This window comes from Phocoena sinus, chromosome 6 (genome assembly GCF_008692025.1).
Source record: "Phocoena sinus isolate mPhoSin1 chromosome 6, mPhoSin1.pri, whole genome shotgun sequence".
Classification (NCBI taxonomy): domain Eukaryota; kingdom Metazoa; phylum Chordata; class Mammalia; order Artiodactyla; family Phocoenidae; genus Phocoena; species Phocoena sinus.
In genome coordinates, this window is record NC_045768.1 from 105,730,263 (window position 1) to 105,757,192 (window position 26,930).

At 39.0% G+C, this 26,930-nt stretch overlaps 1 protein-coding gene across 1 annotated transcript in view; it reads right to left on the reverse strand.

Moving 5' to 3' along the window:
* Window positions 1–26,930, reverse strand: part of FBXO16 (F-box protein 16) — a 55,614-nt gene that overhangs the window by 14,793 nt on the left and 13,891 nt on the right. The window contains exons 4-7 of the mRNA XM_032636424.1: window positions 18,185–18,391; window positions 12,893–13,057; window positions 8,602–8,834; window positions 3,163–3,265 (exon numbers count right to left, since the gene is read on the reverse strand). Of these exons, the coding sequence (XP_032492315.1) occupies window positions 3,163–3,265; window positions 8,602–8,834; window positions 12,893–13,057; window positions 18,185–18,391 (708 nt within the window). The remainder of the gene's footprint in view (window positions 1–3,162; window positions 3,266–8,601; window positions 8,835–12,892; window positions 13,058–18,184; window positions 18,392–26,930) is intronic.

Consider the following 26,930-nt stretch of genomic DNA (forward strand, 5'->3'; position numbering starts at 1 on the left):
CTAAAAGGTGGTTCAATGAAGCAGCTATGATGAGGCAGTGCTAGAATTAAAAGGGAAATCAGGTACCCTTGCAGGCTTTGAGAACGCAAACCTAATGATAATAGAAAACATCACCAACTCACAGCAATATACGTGGATTTGAAACTGTTTCCTGGAGAATGTTTCCAGTATGGGGGAGAGCTCTCACATTTGAAGGCTCTAAGTAATGACAGGCAAAAAGTGAAAATGTCTCAGTGGCCTGACAGCCACGCCCTAGAGAGATGGCCTAAGGAATATTCTTTGTACTTTACATCCGTGCTTTTTTTTTTTCCTTCCAACTCTTCCATTAAAAAAAAAAAACACATTTATTTATTTATTTTTGGCTGTGTTGGGTCTTCGTTGCTGCACACGGGCTTTCTCCATTTGTGGCTAGTGGGGGGCTTCTCTTGTTGCGGAGCACGGGCTCTACGCGCACGGGCTTCAGTAGTTGTGCCTCGTGGGCTCTAGAGTGCAGGCTCAGTAGTTGTGGGGCAAGGGCTTAGTTGCTCCGCGGCATGTGGGATCTTCGCGGACCAGGGCTGGAACCCGTGTCCCCTGCATTGGCAGGTGGATTTTTAACCACTGCGCCACCAGGGAAGTCCCCAACCCTTCCATTTCACAAAGCTTTAACTTCTCCAAGTGTCACATACCCCTTTGCCACTTAGAGGAGCAAGGAATACTCCAGGGTTCAGGCCTCAGGTCCTTCCTGGGCTTTGGTGATCTGTCCTTCTCATCCTGGCTTTATAACGTGTTCCCCTAAGTTTGCCTAGTCACCTGTTTCTCGAGTTCCTCCTGAATCTTCCTAGATAAACCTGTCTAAATGATGCAAGGATTTTCTATCTAATGAATATGGGATTTTCTCCACTGCAATCACACCCAGGCTGTGTCTACCACACTCTCTCTACAGCTGCACTTGTTGGAGTTTTATTTACTCCCTACTTTTCTTATGTCCCCTAATTGAATTTCCTCAATACCCATTTCCTCTCCTCTCAGGCCCCACTGCCACTACTTCTTCATTTTCACAATCACCTTGCCTCATCTAGGAGGTTGCTCTTTTCCTCTGAGGGATGTGGTGGGCAGTGGGGCAAACTGGCACCTCGGGGGGAGGGGGCCTTAGCCACCTGCAGCCTGTGGTCCAAACAGCAGGCTTATCGCGGACACCATTACAGAGTCAAAAATCCTAGCTCACTTTTGGAGGGTTTAATTATGCCTTGTGCTCCTCAGAACTAAGCAGAAACAGGGATTCTTTTTTTTAACCTTTTTTTTCTTTTTTTTTTTGGCCTCGCCATGAGGCATGTGGGATCTTAGTTCCCCGACCACAGATCGAACCCACGCCCCCTGCAGAGGAAGTGCGGAGCCTTAACTACTGGACCAGCAGGGAAGTCCCCAGAAATAGTGATTCTAATTAGCATATTTACAGAAACAATACAAGTAGATCGATACAACTGTACACTTCACTTATTAATAGCTTAATGGTTCTCCATCACTGTTTAATTTACCCTGGCTTCCCTTTCAGCTTTAATTAGCACAACTTTTGAAGTTGTTAATTTATAATGACTATTTTCACTTAAGCAAGGCCTGCTAGTGTGTGCCAGATGGTAAACATCAAAAACCCAGAGGGAAGGTTTCTGTTTAGCCTTCGATTTTTGTTTTGTTTTTGTTAAGCCAGAGAAAGCTTCGATTGTGCTGATAATTTGTAAGCATACATCACCAACTTTTATCTTCCTTCAAATGCCCGGTTCTCCCCCAGATATGTCTTCTACTTCTGGCCTAGGAGGGGCCAGGGAACTAGGCAGAAGCATGCCTGAATGGCTTGGGTGATAAGCCTTATAGAGTTATTTTTCTCAATTAATGGTTTTCACTGACAATTTTACTGCTCTATTTTAAGCTTCCCCATTCCCTTGGGCATCTGTACATATGTCTGTGATAAGCCTCATCCAGTCCAACAAAACTGGCTCCTCAGAATACAGACTACCCTATCTTAAAAAGCTCATCTCTCTTTTTGGAACATAACACTTGAAAATGCATTTAAACAGAAAGTAATTGAGCTTTAAAGGAGAACTATAAAAGTGACTTATTCATGAGTACACACTTATTCCTCTCCCAGTTGACACCCATTTTATATTAATTTTCCTTGAGTGTGTATCCGCAGCCTTTTTCTAAATGTTTACTACTAATAGAAACTGTTTATTCCACCCTTATTCCCTTCAACTTTGCTCCAAAGATTCTCATATGTGCTGAAAGGGATCTACTGGGGGTACAGAACCACAATTTGGGAAAGTCTGCTATGAAATAATAATGCTCCCTAGTCATAATCACTGACTTTTATTAGGTAGTCAATTAGCTATTTTTTAATTAGGGAAAGAAAAGAAAATTCTTAATTCATTTTTTCTGAAGTGATTTGAAATGCACTTTTATAATCATGTTCCATTGGTGGCAGGAAAGCTGTGAAAATCATGCCTTTTTCTTAGATTAGTGGAACCTTCACTCTACAGATAAGTAATTTCTATAGAGAAATTTCTACAGGCTCTCCTCCCCCCACCCCAAAGGACTCACAGAAGAAGAAAGAACCAATGATAATAATGCTCCCTTTATACTGTACAGTTTTCAAAGCAGATTCATACACATCAGTTCATCCAAGCTTTTTTCTCTCTTTTTTTTTTAAACAGGTGGGAAAACAGAGGCTCAGAGAGATAAAATAAAGGGCATCTTCAAGGTCACACAGCTAGTCAGTCAGTGTCAGAGACTAGGATTTAAAGCACCACTTGATGATTCTGATTAAAAAAAAAAAATTCAGGGACTTCCCTGGTGGTCCAGTGGTTAAGAATCCGCCTTCCAATGCCTGGGACGCGGGTTCGATCCCTGGTTGGGGAGCTAAGATCCCACATGCCCCAGGGCAACTAAGCCTGCGCTCAGCAACTTCTGAGCCCACACGCTGCAACGAAAGATCCTGCAGGCCGCGACAAAGACCCTGCATGCTGCAACCTACACCTGACACAGCCAAATAAATAAATTAAATAAATAAATAATTTTTAAAAAAATTACAACAAACAAAAACACCAAATTCAATCTTGCGAATAGGATTAGAGATCCAGCAATTATCATTAACATTATGTTGGGGAATCTTTTGTAAGAAATACTTACCAGTGACTGTGCTTTTCCTAGTTTAGATCTGTCTTGTGATTTATTTTTCTTATCACGTGACTGTCGGTTGAAATCTGGAGTCATTTCGTGTCTTTTCCTTCTTCTGTAAATTGGAAAGCATTGGAAAAATTATAAATATCATTTTAAAGCTTTGGTGGTTGGCATAGCTGTTTGTCCATTTGATTTTGTTGTACCTGTGGTTTAAAAGATTGTCTTCACTCAACTGGAAACAAACAAGCCAAATATCTATCAATAGAGAATGGGTACAATAAACTCTGACACATCCACACAATGGAGGACTGTGAATTGTAAAAAGGAAGGCAGAATATTTCTTTATATAACTGTGGAGTGATCTCCAGGATATATTGTTACATGAAAAAAGAAAGGGGGATAAAGTGGTATGTATTGTGTGACACCATTTCTTTCAGAAAGGTGTGTGTGTGTGTGTGTGTGTGTGTGTGTATTTGTTTATATATTTTTTAATGGAAGGACTGCACCACGACATTTTGAAAACTAGTTACCTATCAGCAGGATTCCTTTGTGATCCAGTCAGGAACAGGGAACAGTATGGAGGGGTCGGAACAGAAGCTAGACTTCTCCAAATACACTTTGTTTTGTGTATCTGACTCTGGAACCATATCAAAATTATAAAATAAAATGAAGGAAGGAAATTCCCAAAAATCTAAAAACAAAATGAAACAAATGATCTTATCTCTCCAGTTGGTGGCATTACCCCACATAAAGGAATTACTTCGTGGGACTTTAACACAGTAATTTGTCTGAATAGTCTTAGTAGAATATATCCTAAGGACAAAAACACAGGCAAAGAAATTTTCAATTGTTTTCAGTAATCCTGTTGTTTGGATTAATACTAATATTTGTTTTCTAAAACTATTGTATGTAATAGGACAAAGTAGGGATCCACAAACTACAGCCCAGAGGCCAATGCAGACTCATGCCTGTTTCTGTAAATAAAGTTTTACTGAGACACAGTCATCCTTACTTCTTTCATATGGTCAATGGCGATTTTCAGGCTGCAGTGTTGGAGTTGAGCAGTTATGACAGAGATATGCCCTGCAAAGCCTAACGTATTTGCTGTTCAGCCCTTTCCGGAAAAAGTTTGCCTAAAATAATGGACCAAGGCAATGATCATCAATGGCCACTAACATCACAAAAAGAGAGACAAACAGAAACCATGTGCCTCGTGATGGAAGTACCTGAGCATTATATACTCAGGCCTCCAGATCTGAAGACTGGTACTTGTACAGGAGACAGAGGAACATGCTGGGAGTACAGTCCCCAAAAACCAGAAGATGAGAAGGTCTGTAGGATAAATGACCTGATTTCTATAACAAACAAATTGCAAGGGAAAAAAAAGGAGGGCAGAGAAGAAACCTATGGATCAAAAAAACCCAAAAAACTTAAGTGACACATGGACCAAATGGAATATGTAGACCTTATTTGGGACCTGATTAAACAAGTCAACTCTTTAAAAATATCAAACCCTTACGAGACATTCAAGGAAACCTGAAAACCGACTTGATTCTTGATTGATTATATTAAGGCATCATTCATTGACTTAGAAGTGATATGGTATCATCTTATGATTTTTAGACAGAGTCTATCTTTTAAGGAGAGGCCTTGAAATATGTATGAATGAAATAATACGACATTTGGATTTGTCTCCAAAGTAACCAGGGGGAACAGCAGAGTGGGTGAGGAATGAATGAAACCAGACAGGTCATGTGTCGAAAACTGTTAATGCTGGATGGTGGTTATAAGAGGTTCTATTCTCTTTACTTTTGCATATATTTGCATTTTCATTATAAAAAGTTTTATTGGGACTTCCCTGGCGGTCCAGTGGTTAAGACTCCATACCTCCATTGCAGGGGGCCCGGGTTCAATCCCTGGTCGGAGAACTAAGAGCCCTCAAGCTGCGCGGCCAAAAAACAAAACAAAACAAAACAAGACCAGCTTTGCCCAAATATTTCCTGATACTTAATTTTCAAAAATTTCCACCAGCTTTTTTTTTTTTTTTTTTTTTTTTTTTTTGCGGTACGCGGGCCTCTCACTGTTGTGGCCTCTCCCGTCGCGGAGCACAGGCTCCGGACGCGCAGGCTCAGCGGCCATGGCTCACGGGTCCAGCTGCTCCGCGGCATGTGGGATCTTCCCGGACCGGGGCACGAACCCGCGTCCCCTGCATCGGCAGGCGGACTCTCAACCACTGCGCCACCAGGGAAGCCCTCCACCAGCTTTTAATTAAGAAATTTCAAACATACAGGATAGTTGAAACCACACTAGTGCCATCATACCTTAGAAAATGAGCAGTAATTCTTTAATGTCATTGTAATATATGGTCCATATTAACTTTCTGCAATTATCCCGAGGGCCCATTACAGTCTTTCTTTTTTGAACCAGATCCCGCCTAGATTCCAACTGCATTGGTTTGTTATGTCTCTTATGTCTAGAACATTTTCCCCCGCCTCTTTTTTCCCCCTATGGCACTGACTCTTGGAAGAGTTCAAGCACCTGGTCTATTTTGGTGAATGTAGCACATGCACGTGAAAAAAAAATGTTTGTGGAATTGTATGTTTATCTTTTAAAATCTTTCAGATTTTGCTTTCTGTACTTTTAGGCTTTGTAATTACGTACATATGCATTGCAACAGTTATGTCTTTCTGTTTAGTTTATAGATCCCTGTATCATTATGAAATGTCCCTCTTTTTGTTTGGGAATACTCTGTCTTTATGTCTATTTTAACTGATATTAACTGTCATTCTAGCCTTCTTATGCTTCCTCTTTGGATGGTACATCTTTTTCTACCACTTTATTTTTAAGCCTAACTGTGCCTTAGTATTTAAGGTGTAGCTCTTGTAAAAAAGCATATAGTTGGTTCTTACCATTCCATTCTGATAATCTCTGCCTTTTAATTGGAATGTTAAGTACATTTAATGTAATCATTGCCTTTCACAAATAGTAATTGAGTCTCACAGAAAACTCAGGAGACTATTGGTTTTTCTCAGGTTAATGTACCATTCATATGCCTAGGTAAATTTGCCTCTCTCTAATTTACCAACCTAGTCCAGACTAAGGGCCACATACAAACTTAGACACTATCCTCAGGGATACACCGACCAATACACAGTTAATACATTCACAGTGGTTCCAAATTCAAGAGTTCAAAAGGATATACAGTGAAACTTTCCTATCCATCCTTGTCTCCAACTTACTGTTCTCCTTGAAGGCAAATGGTAGTATCAGTTTCTTGTGTTTATTCCAGAGATATTGTATGTATATAAAAATATGAATGTGTATATATGTATCTTTCTCCTCCACCCATTTAAATGTAAACAGTAGTATTTCTTTCAAACTCTGTTTTATACCTTGTCTCCCCGCCATCCCCCTCGAACTTTCTAGATTGTCAGCAAACTATTTAGACTTTTTCTGATACAACTAGATGAATGTGAATTTCATGAATCAAAAGGCTACACTTCCTTTGAAATCCACCATTTAATGAGTATTGCAATGATAGTCAGTGGTAACAAAGATGAGTAAGGCATAGTCTGTGCTCTCAAAGAGCTCAATTCTTGCTTAATTAGGGATACCACTCTCATCTCACTTCCAAAGGATCCCAATGTAATTTGAATGTCCCTAAGTCATCAAGCCTTCTGGGATTACCCTTTCCTTTTTTAGCCAAATAATATCCTTTTAGAAGCCATCCTACCAAAAAAAAAAAATGCTTACTTACTATGTGTCAGGCACTATTATAAGCATGCTACATATATTAATCCTCACAGTGATCCTGTGACTTGGGTATTACTACTATTGCCATTTTACAGAGGTGGAAACAGGCACAGAGAGGTTAAGGGACTCCCCAGGGTCACACAGCTAGAAGTGTGGGAGTCTGGATTTGAACCCATGCAGTATGGCCCCTGAGCCTGTACATTGTCACTATCTTATGCTGCCTTGATGTTAATCTGTTGAAATAGAACCTAAAACTATGAAAAATGTATTAAAACATTTTAAAATTTTGTTTCCTTAATTTCTTGTTTATCCTGTGTGCGTGCATGTGTGTGTGTGTTAACAAATGAACAGATACATATGTACATACAGATGTATATTTTCTTACTCTCTTTTCTTTCTACATTATGGGTAGGATACTAGAGACACTCTTTTGCAATTTGTTTTTCTCACTTAACTGTACCCTGGAAATCACTCCTTACCCGTTCATAGAGATTTTCCTCATTCATTTTTACAGTTGCCTAATACTCCATTGTGTGAATGGACCATACATAGTTTATTCAACAAACACTCTCCTATTTATGGGCACTTAAGTTATTTCCAATATTTCAAAATCATAAACAATACTGCAATAAATATCCTTGTGCTGACGTACTTTTGGTATTTTCAAGGTTGATTCCTAGAAGTGGGATTGCTGGGTCAAAACAAATACAGATATTTTTTGCTGGATGCTGTACAATTTTTCTCCACAAGGTTTGCGCCGATGTATATTCCCACCAACAGTGTATGAGGGTGCCTGCTGGCCCACAGCCTCACCAACAGAATATATTGTCAAACTTTAAAGTTTTTGCCGTCAGAGAGTTGAAAAATGGCATAGTTTGCAACGTTGTGCAAAAAGCAACACTGGGAGGATAAATCAGAAACGCATGAGATTTGTAAGTGGAAATGGAGTGGAAAAGATGAGTGTGAGGTAGAGTGCAGAAGATGGAGGGGGTGATTCTCTGAGTCCACCTTCTGTACGCTTTTTGTATAGTTTTACATAGTTTTAACTCTAGAATCACGTAACATACTCACATGGGGAAAGGGATATTTAAAGAAAAGAACCCACATGACTTTTGAACACAGTAGTATGAGTATATACCCAGGCTAAAGGCAAAAAGAACCAGAAACAAATATTGAATTCTAGTTAGTAGATTTGTTTCGATAATGATATGAGTTAGCAATTCTGAAATTACTTTCAGAATTTGTTAAGTAAATATATACTCTGTGTATGTACTATATATAATACATTTTATATAAAATTATATATGTACATATAATATATAATCAAAATTATATATGTATATATATGGAGATATGTATATGGAGATTACATATTTGTATATCCCTCCCTCTGTCACAGAAGGGAGATACAACTGTGGAAAAGGAAAAGACTAGAATGAACCTTATGGTACTGGATTGGAATTTGAGGTATTAAAATATTAAAAGAAGCTGTAAGGAAAGCATTACAGCTACAAAATGCAAACAAATCCTAAAGAACCGGACAAATTTACCAATAATGGTTCATTTACTTTTTGCTTCTACGTAGTGAAAAGCATTTGTATTTCACAGTAAGTTCTGTTTTCATCTTTTCATAGACTGAAGTGCCAGTCGATTGTTTCTAAAAGCAAAAGAAGTGGAGAAGGGCATGACTCTCACCCTTGCCAGCTTTGCTCAATGGGGTCACAGTTGTCCAGGTAATTGAAGCGAATGATATCAGTTGGATGTTTGTCAGAGGATCGCCAGGGTGGGAGTTCTTTCTCCCCTGGGTGGTTCTTCTTTCTCAAAGAGGAAGAGGACCGGAAAGCTGATGAAGGGGATGGCTTTTCCTCTGGAGAACTGCTTGTAACTGGTTGAACATCAGCGATCACAAACCCATCTTTTGGAGGTGTCTAGAAGAAGAAAATTAATTATTTCTGTTCCCAAAATACTATAATAATAACAGAAGTAAAACAAAGAACATCAGCATCACCGTGATGGCAACGATAACGGTGACGATGATTATAGCAGCCACCACCCCAGGACTACTTGCTATGTGCCAGGCACTGTCTCAGAAGTGTTCATGCGTTACTTTATTTAACCTTCACAATGACTCTAAAAGGTAATTGTCACGACTCCCATTTTACAGAAGAGGAAACTGAAATAGGATAAACGAATTAATTTGCTCACTACTACTACATAAGTATTGACCCAGGGTCAGAATTTGAATCCAGGACTACCCTGCTTCAAGTCCACACACGGAACCTCTCTGTCTTGAACTGTCCCCTCTCCTACAATATCATTGTACAGTTTTCCACAACTGCAGTTAATTTATTCATAAAAATATACACATGCTAAAAAAAGTACCCCAGCCCTAAGTATACCTAAAACAGAGACAATTTCGATTATGTAGGGGTAGACTTCATAGATTTTATCAGTTATCAAAACTTCAGCCATTCGCAAAGAATACTTCTCCTTTTTTTTTTTTTTTTTTTGCGGTACACGGGCCCTCACTGTTGTGGCCTCTCCCGTCGCTCCGCGGCACGTGGGATCTTCCCGGACTGGGGCACGAACCCGTGTCCCCTGCATCGGCAGGCGGACTCTCAACCACTGCGCCACCAGGGAAGCCCTGAATACTTCTGCTGTAATTGCCCAAAATGAAAATCTATTTTTGGTGTATAAAATTCATAAGGTTTTTATGTGGTTGTAGCCTGAGGGAAGTGGTAGTGGTATGCTGAGAAGCCATTAAAGGTTTAACTTTTGTTCTTTAAGAGATTAGGGAAGCTTTGCTCAGTAAATTGGTTTGCTTGACTTGTTTGTGAAAATTTAAAAATTCCCCAGTCCCTCCAAGCAGAGTCAGTTAATTTCTTATCCTTGTTTCAACTGTTCTTTGTATATATTTCTACTACCAGATAGCACTTAGTATTCAATGTTGTAATTATTTGCTTGTCTGTGTCCTGGGCCACTAGACTAGGCTTCCAGAAAGCGGGGTTAAGACCAATGTACTCTTAGCACCTAGCACATAACAGTATGTAATAAATATTTACTCATTTAGTGAGTGATTGCAATTAATAGAGTAAGAAGACATTTTATATTTATATAACTGATAGCTCATTACTGGTTTAGTATTCAATATTTTGTGCAGATCTCATTTTAAATGGACATTCAGGGAATTCCCTGGTGGTCCAGTGGTTAGGACTCTGTGCTTTCACTGCCTAGGGCTCAGGTTCGATTCCTGGTCAGGCAACTAAAATCCCAAGCCACACAGCGCAGACAAAAAATGAAATTAAAAAAAGTAAATAAAATGGACGTTCATTTCATTTCTCTGAGTTCATATTGAATGAAATCTGTCTGTTTTTGCTGGAAGAGGTCTTGTTTAACACCATTGGGAATAAATAATACATGATAATAAAAAGCAATTTCAGGGAAGAAAATTTAGGCGTGCATGCTACTAACTATATATAAATAAGCATCATTAATTCTGAAAAGTACACGATATTTGACCCATTAACAGAATAGGTAATAAAGAAAAACTGATGACTTCTCTGTTAAGTAAACAAAAATCTTATTCCCTTTACCCAAAGTCTTCTTGAGAATTTTTAAAATCATGAATGTTGAAAAAATTTTGAATGTTTTTGTTTGCATATATTGAAATGACCATACATCTTTTCTCCTTTATTATGTGAATTACATGGGTTGATTTTTGAATATTATGCCAACTGTATTCTCCTTGGATATATCCCACTTGGTCATCATTTATTATTCTTTTTTTATATATTACTGGATTTAATTTGCCAATATTTTTAAAGGATTTTTATGTCTGTGTTCATGATGGGTATCGGTCTGTGGTTTTGTTTTGTTTTCTTTTAAAGTCTGTATCTAGTTTTGATATAAAGGTTATGAGTTGGGCAGTGTTCCCTCTTCCTCTATTTTCTGAAAGAGTTTATGTAGAATTGGTATTAAAATTGGTATATTAAAAAGTACTACCTACAGAAATTTAATACTAAGCAAAGATGTGGCAATTTTCTTGCATCAGAACTATTCATTATTTTAAAATATAGTTATGCATAAATATTTTGTGGAGAAAGAGTTATTGCTGAAGACGAAGCATTAAAGTCGGTGTTATATATAATACTCAAAACCTTTTTTCATTCTACAAGTTGGTTAATCACTTTTCTCTCCTCTGCCTCAGACCAGCCCATGCTTCAGCCATTGAATGCCATTTCCTGCCTACAACTGAGAACGAGAGTCAAGAAAAGCCTCATGGGGACTTCCCTGGTGGCGCAATGGTTAAGAATCCGCCTGCCAATGCAGGGGACACGGGTTTGAGCCCTGGTCCAGGAAGATCCCACATGCCGCAGAGCAACTAAGTCTGTGCGCCACAACTACTGAGCCTGTGCTCTAGAGTCCGCGAGCCACAACTACTGAGCCTGCGCTCTAGAGTCCGCGAGCCACAACTACTGAGCCTGCATGCCTAGAACCCGTGCTCCGCAACGAGAAGCCACCGCAATGAGAAGTTCATGCACGGCAAAGAAGAGTGGCCCCCGCTCGCAGCAACTAGAGAAAGCCTGCGTGTAGCAACGAAGACCCAAGGCAGGCAAAAGTAAAAATAAATAAAATTTTTTTTTAAAAAAAGAAAGAAAAGTGTTTTGATAAAAAAAAAAGTCATAGCTATTGTAATTTTTTAAATAACTTGTCTACCAGTTCAGTTTAAAAATTTCTTTTTTTGGCTTCCCTGGTGGCACAGTGGTTGGAAGTCCGCCTGCTGATGCAGGGGACGCGGGTTCATGCCCCGGTCCGGGAGGATCCCGCGTGCCGCAGAGCGGCTGGGCCCGTGAGCCATGGCCGCTGGGCCTGCGCGTCCGGAGCCTGTGCTCCGCAACGGGAGAGGCCACAACAGTGAGAGGCCCGCGTACCGCAAAAAAAAACAAACAAAAAAAAATTTCTTTTTTAAAGAAATCCTCATGGAGAACACCAATTATTGAACTCAGAAAGACTAGCTTTATCATTGCAATTATAACAATATTAATTATGCATAGTTTATTACTCTATTAAATGTAGATGGATTCTTCTTTGAGCAAACAATAGAACGAAACCTAAATGAGCACGCTAAATAGTCAGCTCAGGAGCTGACTCTTCATATTTCAAACGGATTCTTCAATTTGAAAAGGATTCACTGCAGCTTTTTTACAGAAAATCCCTGTGGTTTAACAAATGATTAAAAAATTTTAATTTACACATAATTTTTCAGGAACTCATGTACTGTACAAAACAATGCATAACTCCGTAAGTATATATTAGATCATGCCATAAAGAAAAAGCTCATAAAAATTTCCCATAAGTTACCTAATTAACTGTGACTACAAGAATGAACATAAACATTGGTTATAATGCATGCAAAACCACTAGAAAATATTATGCTCAGATTATTTACTTTTTATGATTATATGTACATGCTTTACATTGCTAGTTTCTAGGGTAAAAAGAACTTTAACATGCCCATATGCCCTTCCCTAATTACTAATTTATTGCAAAACTCTTCTTTATAAATGATACAAAAATTAACTTCAGCTCGTCTGGTAGAATCATAGACAATTTGAATCAATTACGTAAAGTGTGATGACCCATAGGTAATAAGGACAGCACACTCCCCCAGAATCCCAGTGTCAGAACTCTGTGGTATAGGCGCCAGAGACACAGAAATCCAGGAATCTGAAGAGTGAGGAGCTCCCAGTCCTAACCTGGGTGGAACTGTGGTTTGGCAGTGTCAGGTGACAGTTCTCAACTCACATGGATACCTTGAAAAGCGCCATCAAGTTCTCAGAAAAGGAGAATTTTAAAGTCACATCAATAGTATATTTCCTTTGAGTCAACTGCCTTCCCCAACTTCAAGATTGATCATTTAGTCTTAGTTCTAGAATTCCTAGATAGTGGATGTTTGTAATTTTGTTGCTTCTTTCCCCAAATTTACCTTGGGCTTGGTAACATGGAGTTCTTTCACCATTTGAATATAGTGTTTCTTCCATATACCCTGCTCAAAGGGAGTTGGAGAGAAATTGATGTACCAGTTAAACCGTAAACATTTGAGCATCCAGAGCTGATCCAGTTCCGTTAAGTTCTTCCAATGCCAGCTCACCTGGAAAAACAACAAAAATTAAAAAAAAACAAAAACTATTCAGTTTACATGCTCACTTTCTCTAGGTTTTGAGCTGTCCCTTTCCACCAAATCACAGCTTAGTTACCTACTGCCTGAAGTGCTGCCTAGCCAGGCAGAAGGATTTTTTTAATGTTAATTCAGACTTAGAATCAGAGTCAACTAATGTTTATTGAGCACCTATTAACCATTCTCATAGCAACCTAAGGAGGGAAGTATAATTATTATTCTCATAATGCAAATGAGGAAACTGAGGCTCAGATAGACTTTGGAACTTCCTAAAGGTTCCTGAAGGTCTCCATATGAAAGTTACAGAAACTCCAGTTGGCACCTTGCTTATTCTTTTCATGATATGCTTCCTTTTTCCCCTCCATTCTTATGATTTAACTAAATATAAATTTTATAAAGGGAACACCATTGCTAATACTATATTGGAGTGTCCTAAATAGCCTTTAAGTTTCAATAGAGCATTAAGTATTTGTTCTATACATTCCATTTCCATAGCTTTAGTGTCAATCCTACACATCCAGCAAATAGTGGAGGTGACCTTAATATGTGTAGTAGTACTTACAATAATTTACTCCAGGTTTTGAGTAAGTCTTGGTAGAAACTAGAGTTGAGTCCATATATAAAGTTGAGACTAGGCATTCTATGTCTCTTATCAAGAGTTGCAAAGATGACAGCTAACCTTCAAACTCAAATTTCATCCTTGGAAAACTGGCCTATTTTTCAAGATTAACTAAATAATGAATAATGTTTGAGTGCCCCCCAAATAAGCAGAACACTCTATAATGGAACTTGCTACCCATCCATCCATTTATCTATCCCTCTCTTCCTCCCTCCTTTCGTCCTATCATGTCTAGGATTGTTTTACGCGCTGAAGATGAGACGTGCAGGAGAGAGGCATGCCGGAGAGGGCACAATTAGAAATAATGACAGGTTCAGGAACTGGAAGGAGGAAAAAGCTTAGAGGATCTGATAGAGCCCTGCGGGCAGAAACGGAAATCACATCTACTTTGTTCAACCAGACAGGAAACTACACAGACCTTAATCTCCGTATGGTTAGTTAACTCAATTCAATCGAGAGGTGAGGTTTGGGAAGGAGGGGATGGGGAGAAAAGTTGCTCAATTCTCACTCTTTTCCTCTGAAAAGAGGAACCTTAGATCTGGTTTAGACCTGGGTATTTAAGTTGGGGGTCCCCCCACCGGGGTAAATAAAGTTTTCTTTTCGTTGTTTTTTGTTTTTTAAACTAAACAGGAATGAGGAGAAGGGTAGGTAAGAACTTTCAAAAGTATAAGACAGGGACTTCCCTGGTGGCACAGTGGTTAAGAATCCGCCTGCCAATGCAGGGGACACAGGTTTGATCCCTGGTCCGGGAAGATCCCACATGCCAGGAGCAACGAAGCCCGTGCGCCACAACTACTGAGCCCACGTGCCACAACTACTGAAGTCTGCGCGCCTAGAGCCTGTGCTCTGCAACAAGAGAAGCCACCGCAATGGGAAGCCTGCGCACAGCAATGAAGAGTAGACCCCGCTCACTGCAACTAGAGAAAGCCCGCGCGCAGCAATGAAGACCGAATGCAGCCAAAAAAAAAAAAACAAAGTTAACAAAACAAAACAAAAAACTATAAAGCATCCCCCACCATATTTTTAAACAGCTCATAGCTCATTTTGGTGCAATGACTTTACTGTTTACTTTAAATCTAGCTGAAGAACACCTGCTTCACAGTCAATTCTGGGAATAAAATACGATACTAAAATCTTGCAAGACTGACATACGGTGCACATAGATGAGAGGATTAGTTAATTTAAAATAACATCTCCCTGGAATGATAACATTCTCATTGTGAAACACTTGGAAAATTCTGAGAAGCTTGAAGAAAAACAATACCCATAACCCCATCGATCAGAGATGACCATTATTAACAACTTGGTAGAGTTCTTTTCCTTGCCATCTGTTTCCTAGGCATATACGAAACAAAACTGGGAAACTCTGTATACAATTTAAAATCATGCTTTCTTCATTTTACACATAATAAGCATCTCTGTTCTTCCAAAACATGTTTTCTAATAGCTGCATAGTAATTCATCATATGACTGTATGATACTCTCTTATTATTGGGCATTTAAAATGCTATGTTGCGGACTTCCCTGGTGGCGCAGTTGTTAAGAATCTGCCTGCTAATGCAACGGACACGGGTTCAAGCCCTGGTCCGGGAAGATCCCACATGCTGCGGAGCAACAAAGCCTGTGTGCCACAACTACTGAGCCTGCGCTCTAGAGCCTGCAAGCCACAACTACTGAAGTCCACATACCTAGAGCCAGTGCTCTGCAACAAAGAGAAGCCACTGCAATGAGAAGCCCATGCACCGCAACGAAGAGTAGCCCCTGCTCGCTGCAACTAGAGAAAGCCCGGGCGCAGAAACGAAGACCCAACACAGCCAAAAATAAATAAATAAATAAATGTATTTTTTAAAATGCTATGCTTTTTTTTCTTTTTCTTTTTAAATATTTATTTATTTTCTTATTTGGTTGTGCTGGGTCTTAGTTGCGGCAGGTGGGCTCCTTAGTTGTGGCATGCATGTGGGATCTAGTTAGTTGCCTGACCAGGATCGAACCTGGGCCCCCTGCATTGGGAGCACGGAGTCTTAACCACTGCACCACCAGGGAAGTCCCGCTATGCTTTTTTTTTTTTTTTTTGGTGATACACGGGCCTCTCACTGTTGTGGCCTCTCCCGTTGCAGAGCACAGGCTCCGTACGCGCAGGCTCAGTGGCCACGGCTCACGGGCCCAGCCGCTCCGCGGCATGTGGGATCTTCCCGGACCGGGGCACGAACCCGTGTCCCCTGCATGGGCAGGCGGACTCTCAACCACTGCACCACCAGAGAAGCCCCCGCTATGCTTTGTGACCACCTGGAGGGGTGGGATAGGGAGGGTGGGAGGGAGGGAGACGCAAGAGGGAAGAGATATGGGAACATATGTATATGTATAACTGATTCACTTCGTTATAAAGCAGAAACTAACACACCATTGTAAAGCAATTATACCCCAATAAAGATGTTAAAAAAATTGTTTCATTTTTGGAATAAGTAATATGTGTACATTAATACTAAATTCAAAGATACCAAGGAGCACACGGTAAAAAGAAGTCTCTCTCATCCCTATCATCTAGCCACTCATTTCCCTCCCTGGATGTAACCATTGTTACCAGCTTCTTGTGTGTCATTCCAGAATATTAACAGATATGGATATACTCTTTTTTTTTTCTTTCCAAAATGGTAGGACAACTCTGCACTTTTGCTTTTTTCACTGATGATATATTGTGGAGATGGTTGCAACCGGTCCCCTATTAGCAGACACTTCCATTGTTTCCAACATTTTGCTACTACAAACTATGCTGCAATATTCTTACACAGACATAATTTTTGCATGTGTTGAAGTATGCCCATCAGACAAATTCCAAGAAGTGGAACTGCTGGGGCAAAGGGAATCTTTATTTAAAAATTGAATACTACAGGGCTTCCCTGGTGGCGCAGTGGTTGAGAGTCCGCCTGCCGATGCAGGGGACACGGGTTCGTGCCCCGGTCCGGGAGGATCCCGCATGCCGTGGAGCGGCTGGGCCCGTAAGCCACGGCCGCTGGGCCTGCGTGTCCGGAGCCTGTGCTCCGCAACGGGAGAGGCCACAGCAGTGAGAGGCCCGCGTACCGGAAAAAAAAAAAAAAAAAATTGAATACTACAAATTGTTCTCCATCATGGTTGCATCAATTTTTCTACCAACAATATATGAAAGTGCTTGTTTCCCCACACCTCCACCAATATAAAATAGTATCATTAAAAAAAATGACTCAATCCATCTGAGTCATGAAAGATGGTATGACAATGAGGCTAAACATTTTACATATTTTAGAAATATCTGCTTTTCTTTCTGTAAACTACTTGTTCACTTCCTTTGCTCATTCTTCTGCTGGGTTGTTTTTTTTTTCTTAATGTAGATTTATAGTAGTTCTTTAAAAAATAAGGAAATTAGCTCTTTGCTGGCCATATGTTTTTCTCCCTGTGTGCTTGGGCCCCTGGCAGTGAAAGTGCAGAGTCCTAATCACTGGACCACCAGGGAATTCCCTCCTTTGAGAACTTTAATGGTTTCCTTTAATTTCATATCAATCTTTTATCCTTCTAGAATTTTTTTTCCAGATAGATGCCCAATTATCTCAACACCATTCATTGAATAATTCATATATCCTACTGCATTCATTTTCTTTTTTTTTTTTTTTTTTTTTTTTTTTGCGGCACGCGGGCCTCTCACTGTTGTGGCCCCTCCCGTTGTGGAGCACAGGCTCCGGACGCGCAGGCTCAGCGGCCATGGCTCACGGGCCCAGCCGCTCCGCGGCATGTGGGATCTTCCCGGACCGGGGCACGAACCCGTGTCCCCTGCATCGGCAGGCGGACTCCCAACCACTGCGCCACCAGGGAAGCCCTGCATTCATTTTCTTAATCTTAAAAACTAAAGTTACCATGTTACATGTATGTGAATGCAAAGTAATAGGTAATTTCTGGTCTTACGAGACTATGGAAAGAATCAACAAAATGACTATCAGTTTTATATCTTAAATAATATACTTTAATACACCATGGAATTGCTTGTAAGAAAATAATGGTCAGATCCTTTCCCAACCTCACCCCTGTGAGCACATCTGCCCACTCTGAAGACTCTTAGTCTCATATTCTTTTGTAATTATTGCATAAGCACCTTATTTTAAGCTTTTCTGTTTGTGAATGGCCCGCACTCTACAGTTTGGGATTTTACTGTAGTTCTGTGCTGTGCAGTATTAAGACTATTTTGCTGATGAACCGTTACATACATGTGTATTTGTTTCCCCAGCTAGTTAATACTATTTTGTGGACACTTAGTAGTGTCTTACACTTTTTCCCGCTCTTGAGCACTAAATGCAGAGTCAGACACAAAGGAGATGAGGGTTACTTCAAACTGTACAGACTAATCATACTGAGCATCTCCTCTGCTTCTCGGTTTTGTGTACGTGCTGTTTTTCTTTCTCAAGTTTCAGCGTTTTGTCTTTACAAGATGCCATACACCGCTTCTTTGTCTTTACCTGTGCACAACGACAAAGGCTTCGGGGATCCAGGAAAGAAAAGATATATAAAGATAACACCCTTGGAAGCTTGGTAGTAAAATCCAGAGCTTCTGCTGGAATTTTTTCCTGAAGCTTTCGACAGCAGAACTTTTGCTGTGACAGGGAGCAGCGTTCTAACAGCCCTGTCAGGATTCTTCTCCTTTGAGAGTCTGTCCATTTGTCAAACTGGGGGAAAAAAAAAGGAAAAGAAAATTTAAAAAGCTCCAGGTTTAGTCTGACACCAGAGATGCATTGTAAAAAGAAGAGATAAGAATGGCATAGAAAGTGAGTTTAGTAATTTATTCCTAATGAATAGCATGTATTTCTTTCCCTAACTAGTAAATTCCACGTTTTACCACTTATCTGCCCTTTCTCATGTTTGCGTGGGTGAGCCCATGCAAGACTGGGGTGTGGACACAGAAGTGCACTTGACCTCAAAACTTGGAGTTACATAAAAACAGTAAGTTGAGAGCTGGCCATATTCATAAACTGAGAATATATATACTTATAAAATACAGATCTTCCTCAACTTCTGATGGGGTTACGTGCCGATATACCCATCATAAGTTGAAAATATCATAAGTCGAAAATGCATTTAATACACTTAACCTACCAAACATCCTAGCTTAGCCCAGCCTACCTTAAATGTGCTCAGAACACTTCCATGAGCCTACAGTTGGGCAAAATCATCTAACACAAAGCCTACTTTATAATAAAGTGTTGACTATCTCATGTAATTTATTGAATACTAGACTGAACGTGAAAAACAGAATGGTTGTCTGGGTACAGAAGGTTGTGAGTGTATTCGCTGTGTATCCTCATGATCGCGTGGCTGACTGGGAACTGTGGCTTGCTGGTTGCCCGGCATCTTAAAAGAATATTCTACTGCACCCAGCTAGCCTGAAAAAAAAACCCCCAAATTTACAATTTTAAATATGGTTTCTGCTGAATGTCTATCATTTTTGCACCATCATAAAGCCAAAAATTCACTAAGTTGAATCACCCTAAGTCGGGTGTACAACCTCAAGAGAAGACACTTGGGCAGCCTCTCTCCCCCAACAGTTTCTCTATTAACTCGTTAGTGATTAAAACTCCAGGACGAGAAACGAACCTTTGTGTTCACAATCGGAGATAAGGTATAGCAAGCAAATATCCCTGAGAAGGGGAATAGACAGGGTTAAAGTTCTACTAATATGTAAATGATTGATATGATTGCAAAGGAAAAGGTGATAGGGGGACCTGGGAAAAAAGTACCAGAGATAGGAAGTAGATGCCAAAGCCATCTGGGGCATGCCAAACAAGAGCTTTGGTTACTTCACAATTTTCCTCAGAGATAACCCCAAACCAGTCCCAAGATCAGTGACTGATCAGAGGTAAGAACTTGAGGGCTGGCCAAAACCAAAAGAAAGCCTCTTAGGGGAACACCTAGCAGCTGAAGGGGCCATTACCAGGGCCTAAATCTCTTTTCTTCTTTGGGCCGTTAGAGAAGAGAAAACAGGGAAGTTTGGGGCTACTTGTATTTTGTATACTATTGCATTTAACATATAGAGGTTTATTAGTTATTATAAAGTAATCAGAATTTTATAATAAACTTTAGTTGTAATCATAAAATACACTGACCACCTAAAAAGGCATATAAAGTAAAAATGTATTTTTTATAAGCCTTATGACAAGTCAAATTCGTTATAATCATAGGATGTATCTTTTCAATTAGTAGGAATACTTCTTGATTAAAACTATTCACTGTTACAGATCTATTCAGTGACACATGAATCTCACTTTGGAGACTATAATTCATGTGCAGGGGGTGGGGTTGGGGGGATGGGGAATCCTAAAATGAAAAAAAAACCACCCCAAAACCTTAACTTACAAATACGTGAATAAAATGTATTCACGTGTGAGTGTTCCCAGATTTCTTCTATGTTTGTTTCTGCACAGTCCAAATTTCCAACTCCCATAAAATGAGACTTCTTTCCTTTGGGGTTGGATTATTAGAATGAATATAGAGAAGCTGGACCAGAATGGCCAGGGCCAGGGGAAGGGTCAGGCCCAAGAAGCTGCTTTCATCTATAAAATAAAGAGCCAACGGGGAGGCATACGGAGATAGAAGAGCTGCAGGGCTTGGGCTTGTAGGGAGTTTGAGGGGTTCAGACTATAATTGCCTCTGCAGCAGTTATAGAGTGTGAGAGAACTGGGGAATGAAGGAAGGAGATGTGGGAAGTATTGTTATGAGTTTTGAATTGGATCCCCTGTGATTTTTCTTTGAGAGACCAAATGAATATTGGTATTCACTTTTAAAATTACTTTTGGGCAGTGCTATGTGGCTCTGTAGAAACTGAGCTACGTGGGGACCCAGGATGATTATGCTTACAAAATAATTTTTATGGGATATTATTAGCACTGCAAGAAATCAGAAATAACCCCAAATGCCTAACAAGAGTGGATCAGCTCAGCAAACTAATATATCAGCATGATAAGAGAAAGTATGGCATTACAGATGGATGGTGGATTTGGGAATGAGGCCATTTGAGTCTCACTAACAACCTCTTAATTTCTTCATTTACACATTAAGAATAATTATATCTAAACTGTAGGATTGTCGTGAGGATTAAATAAAATATGTATAAAATTCCTAATATGGTGCATGATTCGTAGTCATGGCAGTTAATATTATAAAGTATCACAGTGATGTTAAAAATAATAAGTATGTGGGGTAAATCAATGTAAAAGGAATAGATATGCAAACAATTAAATTACAAAGCATAAAATTACCAGGTTTGTACATTGACAAGGACGGGAAGTACATTTCGAATGACTGAGGTTAGCTCAATTACTTTCCTGGATGCCCACAAAAAGAGAATGAGCTCAGATTGAAGAACAAGTGATTTAGAATGAATATCAAAGAATATTAGGATTATAAAATGCTGAAGAAATCTATAAGAGAAAACACTAAAACATTTTCCTCTAGAGATTAAAAAGATCATTACATTGGTTCCTCATTTATTTCACTGATTACAACAAAGATAATTTATATTTGGCTTTGATTGGTGTTCTTTGCCTTGAGGGATTCTTCCTTTCTAATTGTGTTTATTTAGGCTAAAAGAAAACTAATTTGCATTCCTTGAACTCCTACCAATTGAAGGTGGGTAGATGACTCAGAAGAATGCTTAACAGTTGGGGAAAATCCCTTTGGAAATTAAAAGGTGCTAGGAATAATCCAAAAAGTAAATAATCCACGGAAGAGTTAACTGTACAGGAATTTGGTAATCTCCCAGTATCTCTTTTTTTAATTTTAATTTTTTAACTGAAGCATAGTTGATTTACAATGGTTTAGGTGTATAGCAAAGTGATTGTTTTTTATATATATATCTATATATAGATATATAGATTCTTTTTCAGATTCTTTTTCCATTATAGGTTATTACAAGATATTGAATATAGTTCCCTGTGCTATACAGTAGGTCCTTGTTGTTTACCTATTTTACTTATGGTAGTGTGTAGCCATCCCAACATCTCTTGCATCAACTCTCAAGAAAAAAGAGCCATAATATTGTAGCCAGGGATCTAATGTGTGAGACTGGGGAGCAACTAGGGTCACTTTCCTATCCTGGTAGGTACCTCACTTCACAGTTAGTTCCTTTTTAATGTTATGTATTATACGACACTATGCTATATTACATTATGCTATAATATCTTATATCATATCATATTTTATAATTATTTTAATGCCTTTTTATAGGGCTTTTTTGACAATAGAATTGTGAAAATCCTATTTTCAGAGTAGTTGTTACAACGATTCTTGCTGCACTTTCAGGAAGTGAGGACAGTTGCTAGAGTGTCAGTGCCACTCATCTTATACCGAATAGCAAGGAAAGTTCCCGGGGAGTGAGGGGCAAGAAGAAGACAGAGGCTTGTTATTTTTTGCTTACTGGTTATATTATCTTAATCTGCTTGAGTTTCTGAATCTTATTATCAAACACTTAATTTCACAATAAAAACATGAATACATTATTATTTTAAAAGTTTCAAATAGGTACTTGCAGAATTAAACATGAAAATCCTCTTTACTCCGTCCCATCAAATCTCACTCCATTCCCCAGTAATAACCACTGTTTACAGTTTGATGTTCATGCATTTCTATGCATTTACGTATACATACAGCCATCAATAGGGAAGCAGTTGAAACAACAAGGTCCTATTGTGTAGCACAGGGGACCATATTCAATACCCTGTGATAAACCATAATGGAAAAGAAAAAATATATATGTATAACTGAATCACTTTGCTGTACAGCAGATTAATACAACATTGTAAATCAACTATACGTCAATAAAATTTAAAAAAAAATAGAGGGGCTTCTCTGGTGGCGCAGTGGTTAAGAATCTGACTGCCAACGCAGGGGACATGGGTTTGAACCCTGGTCCGGGAAGATCCCACATGCTGCGGAGCAACTAAGCCCGTGCACCACAACTACTGAGCCTGCGCTCTAGAGCCTGTGAGCCATAACTACTGAGACTGCATGCCACAACTACTGAGGCCTGCGCGCCTAGAGCCCGTGCTCCGCAACAAGAGAAGCCACCGCGACGAGAAGCCCACGCACTGCAACGAAGAGTAGCCCCCGCTCACCACAACTAGAGAAAGCCCACGCGCAGCAACGAAGATCTAAAGCAGCTAAAAATAAATAATTAAATAAACAAATTTATTTTAAAAAATAGGGAAGCAGTTAAATAAATTAGAGTATACCCACCCCATGGAATACTACACAACAGTTTTAAAAACAAACAAAATATAGCCATAAACGTCCAGATATGCAGTGAACTTCAGAGCATGATATTTTCTCCAGTCATTCATAGAAGTACACATATGCCATGATCTATTTATTCAATATACTACTGATACCATTTAGGTTGTTTCCAAAACACACACACACACACGTGCCTACAAACACTGCAATATTCTTGTGCACGTTTTTTCATGTCCTATGTCTATATTTCTCTAGTCCAGATAAACAGAAGTGGAATTATAGGTTCAAAGATTCTGCATTTAAAAATTTAACAGATCCTGTCAAATTGTCTTTAAAAAGTCTTTATTATTTTACATTCCCTCTAATTGTGTTTTAAGCATATCCTACTACTCCCCAGTGAATGCTTACTTACGCTGGATATTATTTATCTCTTCAATTTTTGCCCCATAGACCAAGAGAGGGGTTGGGAATCTCATTATTTTAATTTGCATTTCTCTAATTTTAGTAAAAAGAACACAGTTTCCATGTTTACTGGCCACATATATTTTTGTGTATTTCTCATTCTTCTATTGGCCCATTATTCTGTAGGGGTATTTGTATTTTTCTTATTGATTTGTAGTAACTTTATATATCTCAGCTATTAATCTTTTTTCAATTTTTTTATTGACGTATAGTTGATTTACAATATCGTGCCAATCTCTGCTGTACAGCAAAGTGACTCAGTTATAGACATATATACATTCTTTTTTAATATTCTTTTCCATTATGGTTTATCACAGGATACTGTATATCGTTCCCTGCGCTATACATTAGGACCTTGTGGTTTATCCATTCTAAATGTAATAGCTTGCATCTACCAACCCCAAACTCCTAGTCCATCCCTCTCCCTGCCATCTCCCCGCTTGGCCACCACAAGTCTGTTCTCTATGTCTATGAGTCTGTTTCTGTTTTGTAGATAGGTTCATTTGTGCCATACATTAGATTCCACATATAAGTGATATCATATGGTATTTGTCTTTCTCTTTCTGACTTACTTCACTTAGTATGATGATCTCTAGTTGCATCCAAGTTGCTGCAAGTGGCATTATTTCATTCTTTCTTATGGCTGAGTAGTATTCCATTGTATGTATGCACCACATCATCTTTATCCATTCATCAGATATTAATCTTTATCAAGCAACTTGCAGAATATTTTCCTGTATCTCTTTTGAATTTTAACTCTGATTATGGTTGTTTCTAGCAAGTTAAAAGTGATGCCATCTACTTTAATCAAATTCTTTATAACATTACAATTATTTCTAACAACAGCAGAAGCTGAGAAAAAGTCTGAAATACTATCTTTTCAACTGAAATACCTCTGCTGGTGTTTTCTGTCCATTGGGAAGTAGTTGCCTTTTCTAACAGGGATTGAAGGGCAGAGAGGATTTAAGAGAAAATGGATTAAGTAATAGCATGGAACAGCAAAGTTGAAGAGCTTTCTTTCAGTTTCTCTTAATCATTTTGTTTGTAACTGTACAGAACATCAGACATTTGCCATGTGCAAATGTATGAACAAAATGACATTCTATGGCTAAATATAAAATACTTTTGAATTGTTTATCATTGAATAGGTCTCATTAAATCTTGCCTCTTACTATCCAGATTGTTTTAAAAAATGACTTTATTTCTAATACTAGATGGACCTTTAAAACCAATACTTAGTCCCTACAATGAATATCCAAGTAATGTTATGTTTAAATCGACATCCTTATTTCTCCTTTCTTTTTTTGGAAAATGCATTTCTTATGTTATCGATCTCTTAATATTGTTTGTAAAGAACACAAACAAAAACCTTAAAAACTAAAATGGAGAGAGAAAACTGAATTAAAGTAAATTGGAGGGACTTTCCTGGCGGTCTAGAGGTTAAGACTCTGCACTTCCATTGCAGGGGGCATGGGTTTGATCCCTGGTCGTGGACCTAAGATCCCGCATGCCACAGGGCGAGGCAAAAAAAAATAAAATAAAATAAATTGGAAATATCCCCTTGAAACTTAATTGATGTAGCCTTCATGGGGGTATGAAGATTACTATGTGATCTAGTGAATTTAAGGAATAAGTTTGTTGTTAGGCAAAAGAGAAAAACCAGTGAGTGTCATTTAGAAAATATTTATTAAATGTCTGACAGCATCAAGGAATGTATAACAAGGAGTATGATAGAACCATGCCGACCCCCTGTAGTTTAGCCAACTGCAGTAGATAGATAATTAGTGATCTTTGCAAATATATGTTTCTATCAGTTATGGTAAAAGAAAAGAATAAACAGGACCTTTTAAAAAGTTTGAAGACCTTGAACTTCATCCAGGGTGATATTGAAAATATTTAACAACTGGCAATGCTAACAACCAATCAAAACAGATAGTAGCTGGTCAGCCATACCACTGAGCACTGGCTGAACATTGGCCCTGGCCCTGGTTATATTAATTTAGGGATTTCCACTAATAGTAAGTGGAATGACAGTGCAAATACAGTCATTCTAAATAAATGTCTTTTTTAAGTTTCTGGTAACAGATGCAAAGTTAGTTTAAAAACATAAATAGAATATGAGAAAAACTTAGCTAGATTGCAGTATTTTAAAATTAATTTTTAGTGAATTTATTTTAGAATATATATATATATATATATATTTTTTTTTTTTTTTGGCCCACACTGTGTGGCATGTGGGATATTAGTTCCCTGACCAGGGATTGAACCCATGTCCCCTGCATTAGAAGCACAGAGTCTTAACCGCTGCACTGCCAGGGAAGTCCCTTTAGTGAATTTATTTTATAAAATTTTAGTACTATTTTGAATAGGTAATACATTCACATGATTAAAAACATTCACATGGTTAAAACTTCAGAAGGTACAAAAGACTATTCACCTAAAAGTGCAAGTTTTTGCATAGCCATGTTTTCAGTTCTCTTAAGTGAAGAGACTATCAGGTGAGACTGCAGAGGAATTTGAGGAGTAGTACGCATTGCTCAGAGATGGGGGCTTTGATCACGATGGACAATAGTCACTGAGACCGTGTTTCCTTTGAGGAAGAGTGTGAAAGTCTTTGTGCTAAGGATAGTCATGTCTTGTTAGGTAAAAGCATAAAGTTGTTACAGCGTTCCTTTGGAAGTTTAAGTATATGTAGAGGGGTGTATATGGATGCTAAGGAGTTAAGTGGGTGAGCTGTGCTGGTTTCTAAGCTATCATCTCTCAGATCCAAACCCACCCCATATTCTGTGAGTATGGAAGGCTAGGGCTCCACAAACCAAATTTCTCCTTTGACGGTGGGCTCCCTGTTAAATACTGCCAATGGGGAGGGGTCACTAGAGGGAAACTGAGGGAGAAGAACCTCACTCCTTTCTGTTTCCTTGCTGTTCCTGGCACTTATCACCTTAGCTCTTCACCCTGGCAGTAGCAGTTGATTCCTGAATCCTGTTTTTTCCACACTCCCAGAACCATCATGCTTCCTCAGATATATCAGAATCAGCTGGCCATGATATCCTCTATTTTATTCTGTAGACGTCCCCTACAGGGATGGTCCCAGCTCCAGAGTCCTTTCTTTGGGCTCCTGACGTATCGGCGAAGCTGGTGGTAGCTACTTCCTGCATCTCTAGCTCCACGGTACCTCAGTGTTCCCTTTTTGTCTTTTCTGTCTTCTAGTATTTATTTAACCAGTTCTATTTATTAAATTATGTCTGTTAAAATAACTGGCATGATTTCTTTTTTTTTGACTGAACCCTAACTGATACATACAGAAAGTACCAGTCAAACTTCTGAGGGAATGAGCAATTGCTCATTACCTTATGTCCAAACTGAATTCTTTGGGCTCCATGATAACATAACACAATATGGAAGTAAGCATACTTTTTTTTTTTTTGGGCAGTGTCACCTGGCATGCAAGATCTTAGTTCCCTGACCAGGGATTGAACCCACACCCCCTGCAGTGGGAGCATGTAGTCTTAATCACTG